The 17,634-nt window shown below is 38.6% G+C and overlaps 1 protein-coding gene across 1 annotated transcript; it reads left to right on the forward strand.

The window, feature by feature from the left end:
- Nucleotides 1-10,715: 10,715 nt before the first annotated feature.
- Nucleotides 10,716-14,912, forward strand: LOC135079531 (uncharacterized protein K02A2.6-like). The gene has a single exon (XM_063974184.1). It carries the CDS (start codon nt 10,716-10,718, stop codon nt 14,910-14,912), a length of 4,197 nt encoding a protein of 1,398 aa, XP_063830254.1.
- Nucleotides 14,913-17,634: the final 2,722 nt, after the last annotated feature.

The following is a 17,634-nucleotide window of genomic DNA, read 5'->3' on the forward strand; positions in this document are numbered from 1 at the left end:
CCACATAATAGTATAATCAATATGATTTATGTATTCTCAGATTAAGTTTGCGATCGACTATTGAGTTATTACTCTCTATCACAATCAATGGTGAGTAATAACGAAGACTGAGAAATGAGCTCGATTACCTGAGTCGTCTTAGCTGAATATTAGATTTTTAATATTTGACTAAGTATGGATTGAATTGAATAATCGAACCGTTTAACTAGTCTAATAAGTTCAAGTTCATGAAAATTTCATTTGATCATCAACATTTTCATTTTCAGGCAAGTTAATATCCACTGTAATACATATAACACACAACACACACATACACACACACACTCACACACATACACACACACACACACACACACACCAGATAGATATATATAGTTAATAAGTTTAAATTAAGCAAAGTAATATGTTTTAAAATACTGCATGCAATCTGTAACTTGCTCAATTTCCAAGAACGCCTCGTTTTGATAACTGCACTCTCTGAAACCCAAGATACAAGCTATACTGCTTAGTTTGGGTCTCACTGGCAAATATTTAAATAGGTCAATAACTAGTGCATAGTTTAAGTACATTGTTATTTTAGTCAAGAATATGTATATCTTTTTGGAAATAAAATATTTATTATTATTATTATTACTGTAGGAGCACGATCCTATTTAATTTTCCAGAAGCAAATGGAGGATTTCACCTTGATTCCTCATACTATCCATACGGGTCAGGAAGGCCTTATGTTCGCATGCTTGTCCCTTAGTTGCCCTGTTCTACATCCAAGAGAAAATTGATGATAGACCTATTCTACACTAGGGTGGAGCGAAAATTTTTTTTTTCAGATAACTGTAATGTAATAGTCAAAATTTTGTGCCTTTAGGGCTTAAATGAAGTCATGCAAAATATTAATCAATTCGGTTTAGAGTAACTGCCTCCGCATCGACACTGAATTTATAAAAAAAGTTGGTTTTAGACCTCACTTAGGCGCCACATATCTGTGCAATATTTAAATAAAAATACTATTTTTTTGTCACAAATCGTTTACTGATATGCTATATTTTCAATGTAAAATACACAAAAAAGCCAGGCTTTGGGTTTATAATTTTAATAAGGGCAGTGAGGGAGCGCGAGAAGAGAATTTTTCTGGCCCTTTTCGCGACTCGCGTCTTTGTCAGATAGTCTACTGGAAAAGCTCTGGAAACATGTGAGAAACTGCCTATCTATAAATTTGAACAAATTGAAGGACAAATGTGATCAGAAATGGCCAATTATCTGAGTACTGATCAGCAGAACTTGCATAAAATTGCTTCGGCGGTAATTAGGCGTATTCTCACAAAATCTCGCAATAATTTCTCCTGGTGAATTGTAACATGCCCGTTAGATCACACGAGCGTACCGAATACTACGTTTGTATTGTAGGAACTTAAAATCCAATAGAAATTTTGATACCTCTGGCTACTATTGTGGTTAAAGTCTATGCTTCGTCCTGGTTTTTGATTAAGAACAAAACCATCATGCAAAGATGGCACCCGTCATCTGTTTAAAATTATTATGGCCTCGAGAGGCCTGCCAGATACCCTATGAAAGATTAAAGAACTAGTTACCCGGAGAAAAAGCTATTACGAGTATCCTGATAGTAGTCTTCTTACGATGTCAGAGAGCTGGCCGCTCGTCGCATACTAAAGTCACACAGTACGAGTCACCCTTCAATACCTAGAATTTTTTAAGTACCAGTGATACACTTTAATGCTATTTTATATATTGATTTAATTAACTTAACCGAACAGTCGCTTTTGAGATATTTATTTGACTAAGAAATTCAGCACATTGTCAAATCTGGTGGTGAGAGCAAACCTTTGTTTTAAGGCTTCTCTACTTCACTATAGCTGTTGAGGGACCTGTGAAGATTAAGATCAAAGATTCTATTTCTCACTGCATCCAGAAAGTCACTAATAAGGTGCAATAAAAGTTAAGTTGGAATCGCGAAACGTGATGCCTAAATTTTGTTTAAAAAAGGATTTTCAAGCATAATAATTAAAGTAATTTATCTAATTCTTGTATGTATTTCTTGTTATATTACCTTAGTAAATATCTAATCTATAAATTATCTGTTATTTAATACCTTCTTACTAATAAATAGATCGCAATATTTCACCTTAGACGACTTTCAACTTTAAATAAAATTTTAAAATTTTGAAGTCACTGCGGATGCAGAAGATATTCATTAAATGGGATAAAAAATTACAGTTATTTATACTTTCATATAAGGCACAAATCCCCCCCTATTAGAACTTCGAAACTAAAAAAAATTTTTTTCCCATACAACCGTGCTCCACCCTATTCTACACCTCAAAGATTAATTTGCAATTTAATCATTAATTCTACAATTGTATTTATCACATTCTGAGTAGCTAATTGTTCTTAATAACCCAGGGCCGGATCTACCATATGAATTTTTGGGCTTCAGCCCAGGTTCCCGTGAACTCACGGTCCGGCCCTGCAATAAACTAATAAAAGAAAATTATGACGTAATCTAACATTTCCCCAGTTTTTCCTCTGCTTGTTTATATACTTATTTAGACAATATTAATAAACGTGTGCTCAGGTGTGATGATTACCGCACTTCGCTGGAAAGTTTCAGGAGTCTACCCCTTTGGTGCTCCCTCAGGATTCAAGTTTGTCCCAATTTCCAAGGACGACATGTCAACGGTACATTACTGCATGTATGTTTTCTATTGTTATGGAATATTCAGTTTAAAAAGATGAGCAATTCATGTTGAATTTTACTATCAAGTCAAATTTGTGATAGAATGTTGAAACATTTGAATACAAACTTAACTAGCAAGTTATGCAAGGCCTATCAAAAGCACTACATAAACTTTCATATAGTTATTAGGCAATAAGTCAGGTAAATACACAAATACACACCATATAACGCTAATCATACTTACTTCATTACTTCAGAAGCTTAGTGCTTAATTTTTTATTATGTGACTTTTCTGATTACATTTGCTCCATGTTTTTTCTTGCGTTGCTCCAGATTTGGGTAAAAAAAGAATATTCGTCATTGTTGCGATAATGGGAGCAAATCAAAAGGTGAGGCCGCGTGCTATCTTGTAACTCGCGGTGCTTTAAACAAGATATCTTTGACAATTGATCTCAAAATTCGTAGCGCGTTTCGACCTCGAATTTGTTGAGCCGGTATTCGGTGTAATTACATTATGTTGCCTTCTCTTTAACTTTGATTATCTATTTGACATCGCTCCCAGAACACTGTCTAGCGCCTAATGAGGAACATTGGACCTTAATTCAAGAAAACATTTTTCTTAACCTAATTATTTTGGAGACGACCTTTGATGAAGCCTTTTCGTCCTAAGTAGCTATTTTGACGAAATGCTTTTATTAATTAGTGAAATAAATATTTAAATTTCATTTACTATAAAACACTAGGTATTCGGTTTTATGGTTTGTCAGGAAAGTGTTAAGTAGGTACTTCCTCAGTAATTAAACAGTACAGAAACTAAAGAAGATTTTGATAATCCTACTACCCTTATTGTTCTCATCCCATTCTTAACAAAAAAAACAATATGGCGTCTATTCACTACTTGACACAAACTTGTAGGTACATACTTACCAGTAATCAGCTGTATCATGTAACCACGAGAGATGCAGGCCAAGAACTTCCTCGGTGTGGATAAAAAAACTTAACAAAACACAATAAATCGTTTGTCTTGCTAGAGCACAATTGGTATACTTACCATGAAAGCATTTTTCCATTTTCATTCTCCGACTTGATCTAAGCGTGAATTGAAAGGCTCATAAATTGTCATACTTAGGGTTTGTGAGTGCTCCAGACAATTCAGCCTTCATTTTTGTTATATACTTTTGACAGAATGAGGGTAAGCCAAATTAGCTTGTCTTTTAGGACGCACTGACCTCTATATGAAATATGATCCCAGTCTTATAGACAATAAGGTCTTATGATTAATCAAATATCTATGCTGAACTCTGATGGCCATAAAAGGCATTTTATTGAAACAAGAGAAAATAATATTGTATTGTACAGTCTAAGGCTGAGTTGCACCATCTTACTTTAACTTTGACAAACGTCAAAAGTCTGTCAAACTCCATACAAAATACACCGGTTATCGTAATAGTTACTGTTAAAGTTAAGTGGTGCAACTCAACCTAAGTCAAATAGTTTGTTACACCCAAACCGTTCAAAAAGATCGCAACACGTCTTTGGTTGTGTTGTGAACATTTTGGCCACTTTGAGTGTCACGAACCATTTGACGCAGACTGTTCTATTAGAAATTACTTTAAAAAATTAGGTATTTTTATTATGTGTAAAGATGGTTTTTTAATAATTTCCTCTTTTTTTTTTAAGGGACGCGCGGTATCTTGAGGAGCTTTTCCAGCTTCACCGGGCAGAGTGGCGAGTACAGAAGGTACTCTAACCGTTTGGCGATCGTCGGTGCGCGTTTCCTCCATCGAAAATCTTATTAAAGTATGTAAAATACGTAGGTATCAGTGTTGCTATCAGCGCGGCAGCGTGGTTATTCATGAGCAGTGACAGCCTTTGATAAATATTCAATGTTTAAGTTTAACCTCCTTGTTCTGTTATGTATGGTTTTCTGCTGGTGGTGGTTTATAAATAATGGGTGTATATATTCTGAAGAACATCACCATTATTATTATGGAAACGATTTAACGCCACTGCTTCAGCACCATATTGCTTAATCCGTGTAAGATTTTTGGAGTCTCTACCCCACCATCACCACCACCAACCACCACCATAAGGCTTTACTTGGGCATCCAATTACTCTTATTTTATCAATTAAACAGTAAGTATTTATTCTATTCTGAGAAAAAGACAGCGAGCAAATAAAGACCCACTATCTCTAAGCTTAGGATCAGTAAGCGCTGCGATAAGCTTTTTATCGATTTCCCACGATAAGCCCATACGTAGGTCACCTAAAATCATCGATAAGACTGTATCATGGCACGCATCCTAGATCGGCTGGTTTGGCGACCGACAATAACATAAAAAAACAATAGTATCAGATCTGAGCTGCATCAACTGTACCTACTCGTTAATTTATTTTGTGATAATAGGTAATTAATTTGAGCTTTCAGCTAATTGCTTAGGTAAATCCAATTCATCTGAATCTGTTCATATCAATTAGTACTAATTCTATAAACAGTCATGCCACCTAAAACGCAGGTGTAAATTGATTGACAATCGCAAACTTATCAGCGATATAGATCTAGTACAACCTGCCGGGTAAACACGATGTCTGACGTTTGATTAGTTAGATAACACGGAAATTAGCTCAGGGATGTGAACTTAATTGCACAATAGGGGGTCATCTACGCAGAAGGGAACCAGATAGTCGTAATCAACTGGGTACGTCAGAAAAAGGTTTATGAGTCGCCCTCGCTGAAGCAGGAAAACGGTCGCAGATATAACAGACTGTAAGAAAGAAGTTATAGCAGGTAAAGTATAAGTTAAAACTGAAACACACCTACCTAGAACTTATACACTATTTTTGTAGAGGAAAGGAAACATTTTTAAACATAAGTAAGTATATCATTATAGCGTGAAAAACATTATTATCTGATCTTAATTTTAGGACCAAAAATTAATCAATTTAGGTTTTTTTAATTAATATTAGGTACTGATAAAAGTAAAAGACTTTTTTTGATAAGCCACTCTACTCTTACTAACATCTCAGAATATAAGTATCAATACTAGCTGCTTTAAAATACCTACCTATATTCAATAAGGCAGTAGAACACGTGGAATTAAGATAAAAAGGATAATCCAATAAAGCGAAATATTAGGACAAGGTCACGTCGGTTTCTACTCAGCGAATTTCCACTCACCCGATAAAATTATATTGGCGGCGCTAGTTGGGAGTAACCCAACCTCTGCCGTATAAACCACAAAAAGACGCTTTTATTTATTGGGCCCAGAAAATAGGTAACGCTTACAGAGTATGACGTGTAATATTAAGTATGTATGTGAGTCAGGCGGTGTCCACATTAATAAATGTGATGTATGCGACTTTTTGCGAATTACATAATTCATCTTGTAATACAATCTCGTCTCAGATTAAACCAATTCCCAGGTTAAGTCTGGTAAAGAAATCGTATAATGGTTTTGACATTAAAACGAGAGATTTGCGTAGTGCGTGAATTCTAGTGCGGCTTCAGATGTTCGGGGAGATGTCAAAAGGCTATAGAAGCCAGAAATTACTAAACTAGATAGAAAGATTAATATCTAGATAGTCTTTTTATCATAATAATATAATAACCCCCGTGGGGTTCAAACTAGCGTTCCTCGGATCTCAAGTCGGCCAGTCCGACAATGACACCGTTGGGTTATTGTTGCCTAAAGTTATTATTATATTAACATACTTTTTGTCTGATTTATGATACTAGAGCGTGTATTTGTTATGTATGGTTAATTAATTTATCTTAATCTCAAGGTTAGGAAACTTTTCACATGAAAGGGGTTCATCATCATTTCAGCCACAGGACGTCCACTGCTGAACATAGGCCTCCCCCAATGGTTTCCATAATGACCTGTTAGTAGCGGCCTGCATCCAGCGCCCTCCTGCTAATTTTATGAAGTCGTCGGCCACGCATAAAATAGAGGTTAATAAGAGGTGAAAAGTTTTAACTATAGTAGTACTAGCTCGCTAAAAATCTAACCGAGAATATAAATTTTTGTTACAGGTTTCCTGACATGCGGTTACTGATCCCACCACTACTAACTGCATACAACGGATTCGTCTGAAGGGCTTTACCTTATGCAATCCACAATGTAGACCCACCCTAACAAGCATGTGAAAAGGTCTAAGAAAAACACGCCGCCTATAAAATGCTCAAAGTAAATTGAACAGGAAACTACTCCTTCTCTATTTCTTATCACGTACGCGCGTGGAATACACGATAACGACCTTCCTGGAGTTGTGATATTAAAGAAAATAACATGGACAAATTGTATTATAAGAGCTTGCTACAAGAAATGTGTGATAAGAAGTTGGTATCGAATATTGGAAGTATTGGAGCCAACGTCGTGGAATTCTACACCGTGGGTCACGACAAATTATGCTGAGTGGGGTCCATTGTGCCAGAGTTTCACTGCTTAGGCTGGGTTGCACCATCTTGCTTTAACTTTGACAAACGTCAAAAAGCTGTCAAATTCCATACAAAAAACACCGGTTATCGTTATAGTTACGGTCTAAGTTAGGTGGTGCAGCAACTCACCTTTACACTTTCATTTTGGATTGGCGCGATAATAAATTAATGTTTTTTGGTAGGTAGCGTTCACTTACCTTACCTGCGTTTAAATCTAGTTTAAAATGGGTACTGCACGGAGTATATCAACTGTATTATATTTCAAATTATACTTGTAATACGTACTGTGTAAATATTCATAACAGTAATTTATTATTCATGGAAATCCAGGTGGGAGCATCAGCGTTTACATACTATTTACTGTTCGGATTAAGCGCACAAAAACGTCATGTTCTCTCTTTGTATTATCCCACGTAATTGAAGTTTTACCCCAGAATTTGTAATAAAAGCAGCACATAATGGCATGTTATGGCCTATTAGAGGCACGTTAGAGGCGATGTCCGTTGCTTTTTCATAATAAAAAAGTTATTCTATGACCACAGTCGTCCTTTTGGCTGTTTAAACAAATGAAACGCCAGGAGTGGTTTTTCTTCTTATTTGCAGTGTAGGCACTATAAAGTCAGCTGTATCGTTTCGCTATAATTACTTTGGTTTACAAAAATAAGATGAAAGAAAAATTATACGGACAGATTCTTGGGAGCCTACTTACGTAATGAAGCTACTTAATAGTCTATGATTAAAATTACCCCAACCGTAAGGTTTACTTAAAACATTTAGTTTGTGGCTGTACAGTGTATTCAAGAAGCTAGCCCAGACTATTTACTAAAAATCTTGCTTTAATGTAACGTCTTGCTTTAATATTAAAAGTAAGTTATATTTTGTAGGAACGTTCGAAGTAATTATTTGAATCTGCGACTTGATTAGTTCGCGGGTGCAGTTTTGAGTCCGTAAACTTTGAATGCTGAAGTGCGGTAAAGGAAAAACTAAAAGGAACTTTAGTTTCTTCATCAAAACTTATGCACAGACACATTTATTTCCATCATCTACATTAGCCTTTAACCGACGACGTGATTTTTTTGTCACGCCGTCTGCGACGTGCGGTCTGTGGGACCGCTATACTGTTTACTCAAAAAGTAATATTTTTTTGTATAAAAGTATATTGGTTTTATATTTTTTGAGAACATTATAGTATTACAAATAAACATACGTATAATTTGCGCGGAATTAACGTATATTTTTTATTTAAATATGGCTAAAACTTTTTTGACCCTTAATTTCATTGAAATTACACTAGAGCTCAATAATACCAATATAACTTGTAAATTTTAATCAAAGCAAGAAAAACTATACTCCTTCCTAAATATAGTGAACATAATGAATAAAATAAAAATAAATGACACGTACATTACATGCACAAAAAAAATTGACGTAGGGTAAACATCAGGCAAAATCAGGACATTTTATTTTACTGCATGCCAAGCATTTTCGGAATGCATAGGTAACACCTGTAAGATAATTTCGTTTTCAATTTAGATGGACTAAAATGTACGTCTTTTTTGCAGCTGGTGCAATGACATCAGGCTGATTTGGCATGTCAGAGCTTAGAATACAGTCACTGTTTGCTTTACCACCCGTTTCGCGGTATTTTTTTACAGACTACCATCTTTTACATAATATTATGTTCAAATATCAATATATCATTAGGAAATGTCTTTTCCTAGGTTGTGGTGGCCCAGGATCCATCATTTTTACGAAAAATTTGTCGTCTAAAACAAAAACGCCAGTTTCAGTATGGTCCAAAAATGTTACGTAGTCTGCGACGTGCGGTCCCACAGACCGCTGTTGAACTTTAAATCGAATTATCTTATTAAAACTGCCCTCGTCGATGTAACCACTACCTGTAATGGCGTTTGGGCAACTAAACTCGAAGGTACTGAGACGCTCGGGACACGGGAGTAAGTAGAACATTGCAATCCAGAAATTTCAAAAACCGGAGCGGTCTGTGAGACCGCACCTCGTCGGTTAAAGGTTAGTAATCTTGTGGAAAGTCAAGAAGGTTATATTACGAGGGGCGGCTGAAAAGTTTTGAGCCTAGGGTATTAAAAATGCCGATAGAAAAGTATAAAAAATATATTTTTCTATTTAATCTCCCTCTACTACAACGGACTTCTTACATTTGTGTAAAAGAGCTTTTAACCCACTGAAAAAAAATTCGCAATCTTTGCCTTGGAAATGAGCCTTTAACGCCGCCTTCGTTTCTTTGTCACTCAAAAATCTTCGTTCCTAGAGGTCTTTTTTCCAATTTGAGAATTAGACAAAATAGCTAGGGATTTGGACTAAACTGTGTGGTGGGTGATTTATTTGTTGAAATCCAGTTTTACCCGCAGCAAGCCATGCAAAATGCGCGGTATGCGCGGGCGAATTGTCTTGCAATAACAGATTTCCTTTTGCCAGTTTGCCTCTTAATATTTCAACAACCACTTGACGCACTCTTATCAACAGTACAGCATAATAATCCCCGTTTATTGTAGTTTTTTTTAAGTAGGTACTCAATAAATAAAATTCCTCCACAATCCCAAAAATAGTGGCTATGAGCTTGGGTGTCGATCGCTCCACTTTGAATTTCCGCGGCGGCGTTTTCCCTTTAGAATCCATTGCATTGACTCTTATTTTAACTCTAGATCGTACTGCCGGATCTAATATTTATCAATAGTGACAATGTGAGAAAAAAAATTGTAAGGATTATGGCCAAAGATGTCCTAAAACTCCTGCGAAGTTGTGACTCGACGCTGGTTGTCGAGCGGCGTGAGCATTGTTGGCACCCATCGCGCGCATCCCTATTTCATGTGCAAATGAGTATGAAAAATATCGCCGATACGTTCCTTGCTAATGCCTATGGCTTCAGCTATCCGTCACAGCTTAATTCGCTGATCTCTAAAGCAAGATTCTTTAAATTTTCATTATTTTATTCGTTAATGGCGAAATCTGGCCGCCCTGACTTGTGGTCATCTTTTAGCGACTCCCTGCCATGCTTGAACTATCGGATCCAATCTTTCATGATGCCAAATGAAGGCCCGGACTCCCTATAAACTGTAGACATCTCTTCAAATGTTACCGACAGCGTTTTGTTCCTCTTTTTGAGGAATTTTTTGACAACTGTGTACTTCAATTTCGTACATTGCGCGGATGACTGAGACATGATGATGTTTACGGATTAATTACTAAAAGCGTGATGACGCTAATGAAATGAAACTTTGTACATATATTAAGGAGGTTATCGGCAAATTAATTAAATTTAGCGCGAGTCAATAATAACACTTGAAGATACTTAGGCTCAAAACTTTTCAGCCGCCCCTCGTAAGTATGTGTTGTTTTTTTTTTCCTTCTATTTGTAGTGTATGTAGGTAGTTTAAGATAACTAGTTGTCAGTTAAAAAGTGTAAGACCCGAAATGTAACGCCAGTCTAAAATAAACCGTGCACACAATAGACGTGTTTCCTTTCTCTCGTATACTTCAGTGGCGAACGAGGATTTTAAATATTAACAATTATTATCGGTGTCGTTGCAAGATTTTGTTCTGTCGGAATGGCGTCAATCGGCAAAATCGGCGAATTTAAAGTCGACGGTGGTAATTGGACTTTGTACGTGGAGCGGTTAGAGATGTATTTAGAGGTCAACAAGGTCGACAAAACCATGTGGCGGCCAACGTTAATTGCGGTCATGGGGGACGAAACCTATGAGCTCCTGAGTAATCTAACCAGCCCAGAAAAACCGGCTCAGCAAACATATGAAGAAATAGTGAAATTATTGCGTGAACACTTACAACCGAAACCATCTGTCATGGCGGAAAGATATCGCTTTAGACAAAGGAGGCAAAAAGATGAAGAATCCGTTGCGCAGTACGTATCAGAACTGAAGAAGTTATCAAGATTTTGCGATTTTTCGGCCAGCCTAGAGGACAATTTACGAGATCAGTTCGTATGTGGATTACGCAGTGACATTATTCGACAACGCCTGTTCGCGGAGGACGATTTAAAATACCAAGGAGCGGTAAAATTGGCATCGGCATTAGAAGCGGCGGAGAGAGACGCAGCCGTGGTGGAATTTGGGAATAAGGCGGCAGGGATGTCAACGGCGGCCGAGGTGCACGCGATGAGGTCATTCTCGCGTGGGCGCGGCGGGAAAGCGGGGTGGCGCGCACCGCCACCGGCAGCGCCGGCGCACGGGGGCCCGTCGGACACGTGGCGCGGAGCGGGGTGGCGCGCGCAACCACCGGGGCCGGCGGCACGCGGAGGCCCGTCGGATGCGGCGTGCGGCGCATGTGGCGGACAAGACCATCGCCACGAAAATTGCCGTTACAAGGAATTCATCTGCAGTAGATGTCGGCGTCGCGGGCATTTGCGGCGGGTGTGCCCGGAGCGGGGTAGCCAGGGCGATTTCAAGCGAGGGATGCATCACGTAACGGAATTCACCGAGGACTCTGCCGGTGAGGACGCCGCGGATGAGCGGCTGACGCAAGCAGAAGAGGAATTATTCCAGCTGAACTTGAACGGATATAAACCGGTGAGCCTGTCTTTACTTATTGATGGACACAATATAGTGATGGAAGTCGATACGGGATCAGCCATATCGTGTATAAGTGAAATTACATACCATAAATATTTCAAGATTAATCCTATAGAACCATGTAAAACCATACTCAAGTTCTACGATGGCAGTAAGATTAAACCGTTAGGTACTATCAAACCGCAAGTTAAATATAATAATGTTTGTAAAAGATTAGAATTATTTGTAATAAAAGGAGGGACGACGTCCCTATTAGGGCGATATTGGCTTAGCGAATTAAATATCTCCATTCCACCGTTTCATAAATATCAGGTTTCGAATAACAATTGTATTAAAGACAGTAATAATAATAGTTTGTCATCGTTACTCGATAGGTATAAGGAGTTATTCGAGGAGGGACTGGGTCGGTTCACCGGGTGCAAGGCGACGCTGCGCGTGCGCTCGGGCGCGGCGCCGGTGTTCTGCCGGCCGCGCGCGCTGCCCTACGCGCTGCGGGCGCGCGTGGACGCCGAGCTGGACCAGATGCTGGCGGCGGGCGTCATCGAGCCCGTGGACCACTCGGACTGGGCGACGCCTTTAGTACCGGTGAGGAAGGCGGATGGTGGACTCCGAATTTGTGCTGATTACAAAATAACATTAAATCCAGTTTTGTTGGTTGATAGGTTCCCCTTACCGCGTATCGAGGACCTCCTGGTTGGTCTCAAAGGGGCGAAAATGTTTTCCAAAATTGACCTCTCCCAAGCCTACAATCAGGTTGAGTTAGATAGCTCGAATGAACTCACTGTAATCAACACACACAGGGGGCTATTCAAATACAATAGGCTAGTTTATGGCTTATCTTCAAGCCCGGGAATTTTTCAGCGCATTATGTATAACCTTCTAGGAGATATTCCGAACGTAGAAATATTTTTAGATGACGTAATAATTGCGACAGGGGGAGGGGACAGGGAACATTTGGCTACTCTGAGTAAAGTACTGCAAAGGTTACATAGTCATGGAATGAGGTTAAAAAGAAGTAAATGCTCATTCATGGTAGATGAGGTTAAATACTTGGGATACTTAATTTCAAAAGAGGGAATAAAAGTAGATCCTGAAAAAGTAGAAGCTATTAAAAAAATCCCTCGTCCCCGAGATGTTTCAGAATTACGATCCTTTTTAGGTTTAGTTAATTTTTATGCGAAGTTCGTTAAAAATCTTAGCTTTATTCTAGCACCTCTGTACACACTACTAAAAAAAAATGTGCCATGGAGATGGAACAAAGAACAAGAAATATCATTTTTACATATTAAGTCAATTTTAAGCAGTGCTGAAGTTTTAACTCATTATGACCCGGAACAGCCTTTATATTTAACATGCGATGCAAGCGCCCGCGGCATAGGCGGCGTGCTGACGCAGCGGTCTGCGAGCACAGCTGATGGCGGGGCGGGGGGCGCGGGCGCGGGGAGGGAGCGGCCCGTTATCTATGTGTCCCGTGCGCTCACAGACGCAGAGAAAAATTATTCGCAAATAGATCGCGAGGCGCTTGCGATTGTGTTTTGTTTAGGAAAGTTGCATCAGTATTTATACGGTAGACGATTTGTTTTACGAACCGATCACAAACCCTTGGTCAGTATATTCGGCCCTAAAAATGGCATACCGCAAATGGCGGCAAGCCGGTTACAGCGTTGGGCGATTAAATTAGCGGCTTATACATACGACATAGAATTTGTTAGCTCTAAAGACAATGGAGCAGATGGCCTGTCTCGGCTCCCCGTTTCATTAAAATTACCCAATACGAGCGATTGCTTGGAATTACCTGAACAAACTTATTTACATTTTGCGCAAAATGAGATGTTACTAGATTATAATGAGTTGAAAAAACAAACGCAGCGCGATGCTATGTTAGGTCGGGTACTCAGTTACATAAGAGACGGCTGGCCTAGTAATTCCGAGATTAAAAACTTACAACCATATTTTAATCGCAGAAATGAGATTTATGAGGAATTAGGTTGTATAATGTGGGGTCACAGGGTAGTCATACCTGAAAATTGTAGGAGTAAAGTATTATTACAATTACACGAATCCCACATGGGAATAGTAAAAACAAAAGCGACAGCTCGAAGTTACGTCTGGTGGCCGGGGATCGACGAGGCGGTGGAGGCGCTGTGCCGCGCGTGCCCGGCGTGCGCGGCGGAGGCGGACGCGCCGCCGCGCCACGCGCCCAGCCCCTGGCCCTGGCCCGCCGCTCCGTGGTCGCGGTTGCACGTAGACTTTTTGGGACCTATTTTTAATAAAACCTACCTAGTAATTATAGATGCTAAAACCAAATGGCTAGAAGTGTTCCAGGTACCGAGCACTGCGGCTACGAGTACTATTCATAAACTTTCGGAGTTATTCGCGCGATGGGGACTTCCCAAGCAGTTAGTTTCGGACAATGGGCCCCCTTTTACAAGCAAAGAATTTTCAGAATTTTTGCGAGGTTGTGGTATCGCTCATTTTTTTACTGCCCCCTATCACCCGGCTTCGAACGGTGCGGCCGAGAATGCGGTTCGCACGATTAAAAAAGTTATTAAGAAGGCGATAAGACTAAATCTCGACGTTCACTTATTTTTGAATACTTTCTTATTACACTACCGTAACACGGAACACTGCACCACAGGAGAAAGTCCTGCGGCGCTCATGTTAGGTAGGCGACTCCGGACCAAATTAGATATCCTAAGACCTAACGTCGAGAACAGAGTCAGTATAGTGCAGGCGCGTCAGGCAGAGAGTGGGGGACAGCCAGGAGATAATCGAGAATTGCACGCGGGGGAGGAAGTATGGTATAGGAACTATCAAGGTACGACGCGATGGTTACCAGGGGAGGTATCGCAGAAAATAGGAGGTACCGACTATAAGGTACTAGATGGGTTAGGGAGAGAGAACCATAGACATATTGATCAGCTCAAACGTAGGTCAAGGAGTTCACTCATTTGTCCTAACTCACCCCTGTCAGATAAACAGGATGAGAACAGGCTATCTATCCCCAGTACCACTATGAATGAAGCCGGTCCAGAGGAGACGCGCCCGCCAAGCCAAGAACCAGCGGGAACCACCAGCACCACCCAACCGCCCAGCAACGAGCGCGAGCCGAGCGCCGGCGGCGCCGCGTCCGCGCCCAGCCCGCCTGCGCCCGAGCCGCCCCAGTCCCGACCGATACGACAGTGTAGGCTCAACCCTCCAAAATATAAATTGTAGTTTTTATTGTTTGTATACTTATCATTATTATTAAGGTAACTTATGCGTACGTACGTACATAGAAATGTAATTATAAATTTAGTTCGTAAAAAAAATGTTAATTAACGATAAATAAGGGTGAAGGATTGTAGTGTATGTAGGTAGTTTAAGATAACTAGTTGTCAGTTAAAAAGTGTAAGACCCGAAATGTAACGCCAGTCTAAAATAAACCGTGCACACAATAGACGTGTTTCCTTTCTCTCGTATACTTCACTATTCATCTTTCAAATCATGATTTTTTTAGGTTTTGAAATAGATTCATTTCAATAAGGGTTATTCCAACTTTTTTTATGAAATAATAAATATTAAACAATGTTTAATAAACATACTTAATTAATAATTACTTATAAATATACATTATACATATATTAACATTGATAAGCCAATGATAATGTTTATACCGAATTATAATTTACATTTAAATTACTCTTTAAAATAATTAATTACCATTTCGTGTTTAATTTTGGCAACTTGCGGACTTATTACATTACTGGATTACACTTTAAACCTACATATTTTAAATTAAGCAATGCCCGAGTGGATTCAATACAATTATTTTCTCCCACAAAGTGTTGTACCTCGCTTTTGTGGCGCTAAATGTTCACCGAAGCCAGAGTAAACGCATTCTGTCTTTATCCCCCAAAAATGTAGACCGGGCAAATTTCTTCGAACAGTCTTTGAGAGCTTTGTTATTGTGGTCCAAAGATTTCTGGATAGTTTTTTTTATAGTTTATGAAAAAAAAGGTAAAAAAGCTCGATGAATGGTACGGATAAATGGTACGGGTAAAAATGCCTATGTCACTCGAAAATTATTTGTTACTACCTACTGGTGAAAGAATTTTCAAAATCAGTTGAATAGAGAACCACAAAACTTAGAAAGTTTATTTCTACTGAGGATGAATCAATAGACCATATAATCTGATACTAAAACCGCACCATTGACATATTGTTTTGCCCGGATTGCCACAGGGCAATCCAGGGGACAGCCCCTTACCGTTAAACGTTGTTCATACATGATGCGGGATGCGTTCACTTAGATCTTACCGCAGACCGCAGAACCACTCAGTATGGCAAATTTGTTTTTCATAATTTTCATATTATTAAAAAACAAATTCTATTCACAAAAGTTCAATTAGATCTGCAGTCCGTAATTAAAAAGGCGTTAGAGTATAACAAAGCGTGCGTTCATTTGCCTGTTGTGCGCTTGGAACAATGACACACAAAGTTCCGCGGAATCTTAGCCGTTTGCGAAAGGAATTCTCCAAAGTGCTTGGATTTTGCAATAGTGGCGCCAAATTATCGACATTTTTATCGACAGTAAGCCCAAAGACTGGAAATTAAAATATTTTTTTTCTATTGGCTTTAAAACTCACTAATGTTTTATTTTGTCTTTACGTTGTTCTAATCTATCTATTGCTGAATACTAAATTATCAACGTTGCAATTTAACACTAGAGTACACGCGTGGCCTACTATGGGGGACCAGGGTAACATTTTACGCTATAACTTTTTTAAAACTTGCGCCAGAGAGCTGGCATTCCAGGAAAGCCTCGTTTACTAAATTTGTCAATAAGCCAGTGAAAGTTGGGTCGCTAGTGTCTGCGTACTTTTCTAAAATTGGCCGTCAAAACTGCGAGTCTACTCAAAAGCCCGAAATCACTCGACAAAAAAATTATGGAAGACTTGCAAAAAACGGATTTACCCCATGTACTAGGCATTAGAAAGTCTTGAATACTATGAAAGATAAAAAAACAAACCATATTTTTTCATTAAATTATTTTTTTCTACCATGGATCTCAGAGTGCAATTTTGGTCCAAAAAATTTACAACTTTTAAATCCGTTTATAATGTTTGATCCTAAATAGTTTTATAAATAAACTTTGATTATAAAAGAACTATAATAAACACTTTTATCACTTTTATCATTTACATAGTAATTATATTCATAAATTGCTTACAAACTGATTAACAGTGATTTTAAATTGGCTTACCAGAGTAGGCCGCGCGTGTACTGTAGTGTTAACTTTGTATGATTCAAAAGAAATGTAGTTAACTAAGAATTTTTTGGAAATAAAACTTTAATCCTAATATAGTCCGCATGTAGGTATACGAGATTGACTTCTTGTCGGTTGACTATTTGATCGAATAAATTACGCAGTATCCTAATTTCTTATACCTTCTGAAATAAGTGCCGCAGCATAACAATCGTACTAGTGATGTGCAGTAACTTATCGATATTTTTGCCTCGAGGAACATCACTAGCGCACAGTAGTGGGCTGGAACTCGTCGCCTCATTGCTTGACCTATATACGCCCTTCATTACATTTTCTCTTTAAAAAAAGCATTCACGTCTGAAGATTCATAATTTGGCACAGATTACCCTTTTTGGCATTTAATAGGATAAAGTAGATCGAAAAGAGCCCGAGTATTAATACAAAATTGAAACGTAACTTTGTAGAGAGTTTATCGATATACATTTTTAAGAGGGTAATCACTATTTTGAAAGTAGCTCAGAAGTAGCAATATTATTGAATTATAGGACAAAATTATTGTATTCCAAAGAAAGATAGGTACGAATGAATAAAGAGATGAAAAAATGTTTAGTAAGTAAATGTCATTAATTTGTCAACCTACCTACTTTCATCGTAACTCTGAAAAAATAAATCTCTTTTCAGAGATCTAGC

Source organism: Ostrinia nubilalis, chromosome 16, assembly GCF_963855985.1.
Source record: "Ostrinia nubilalis chromosome 16, ilOstNubi1.1, whole genome shotgun sequence".
Taxonomy (NCBI): Eukaryota; Metazoa; Arthropoda; class Insecta; order Lepidoptera; family Crambidae; genus Ostrinia; species Ostrinia nubilalis.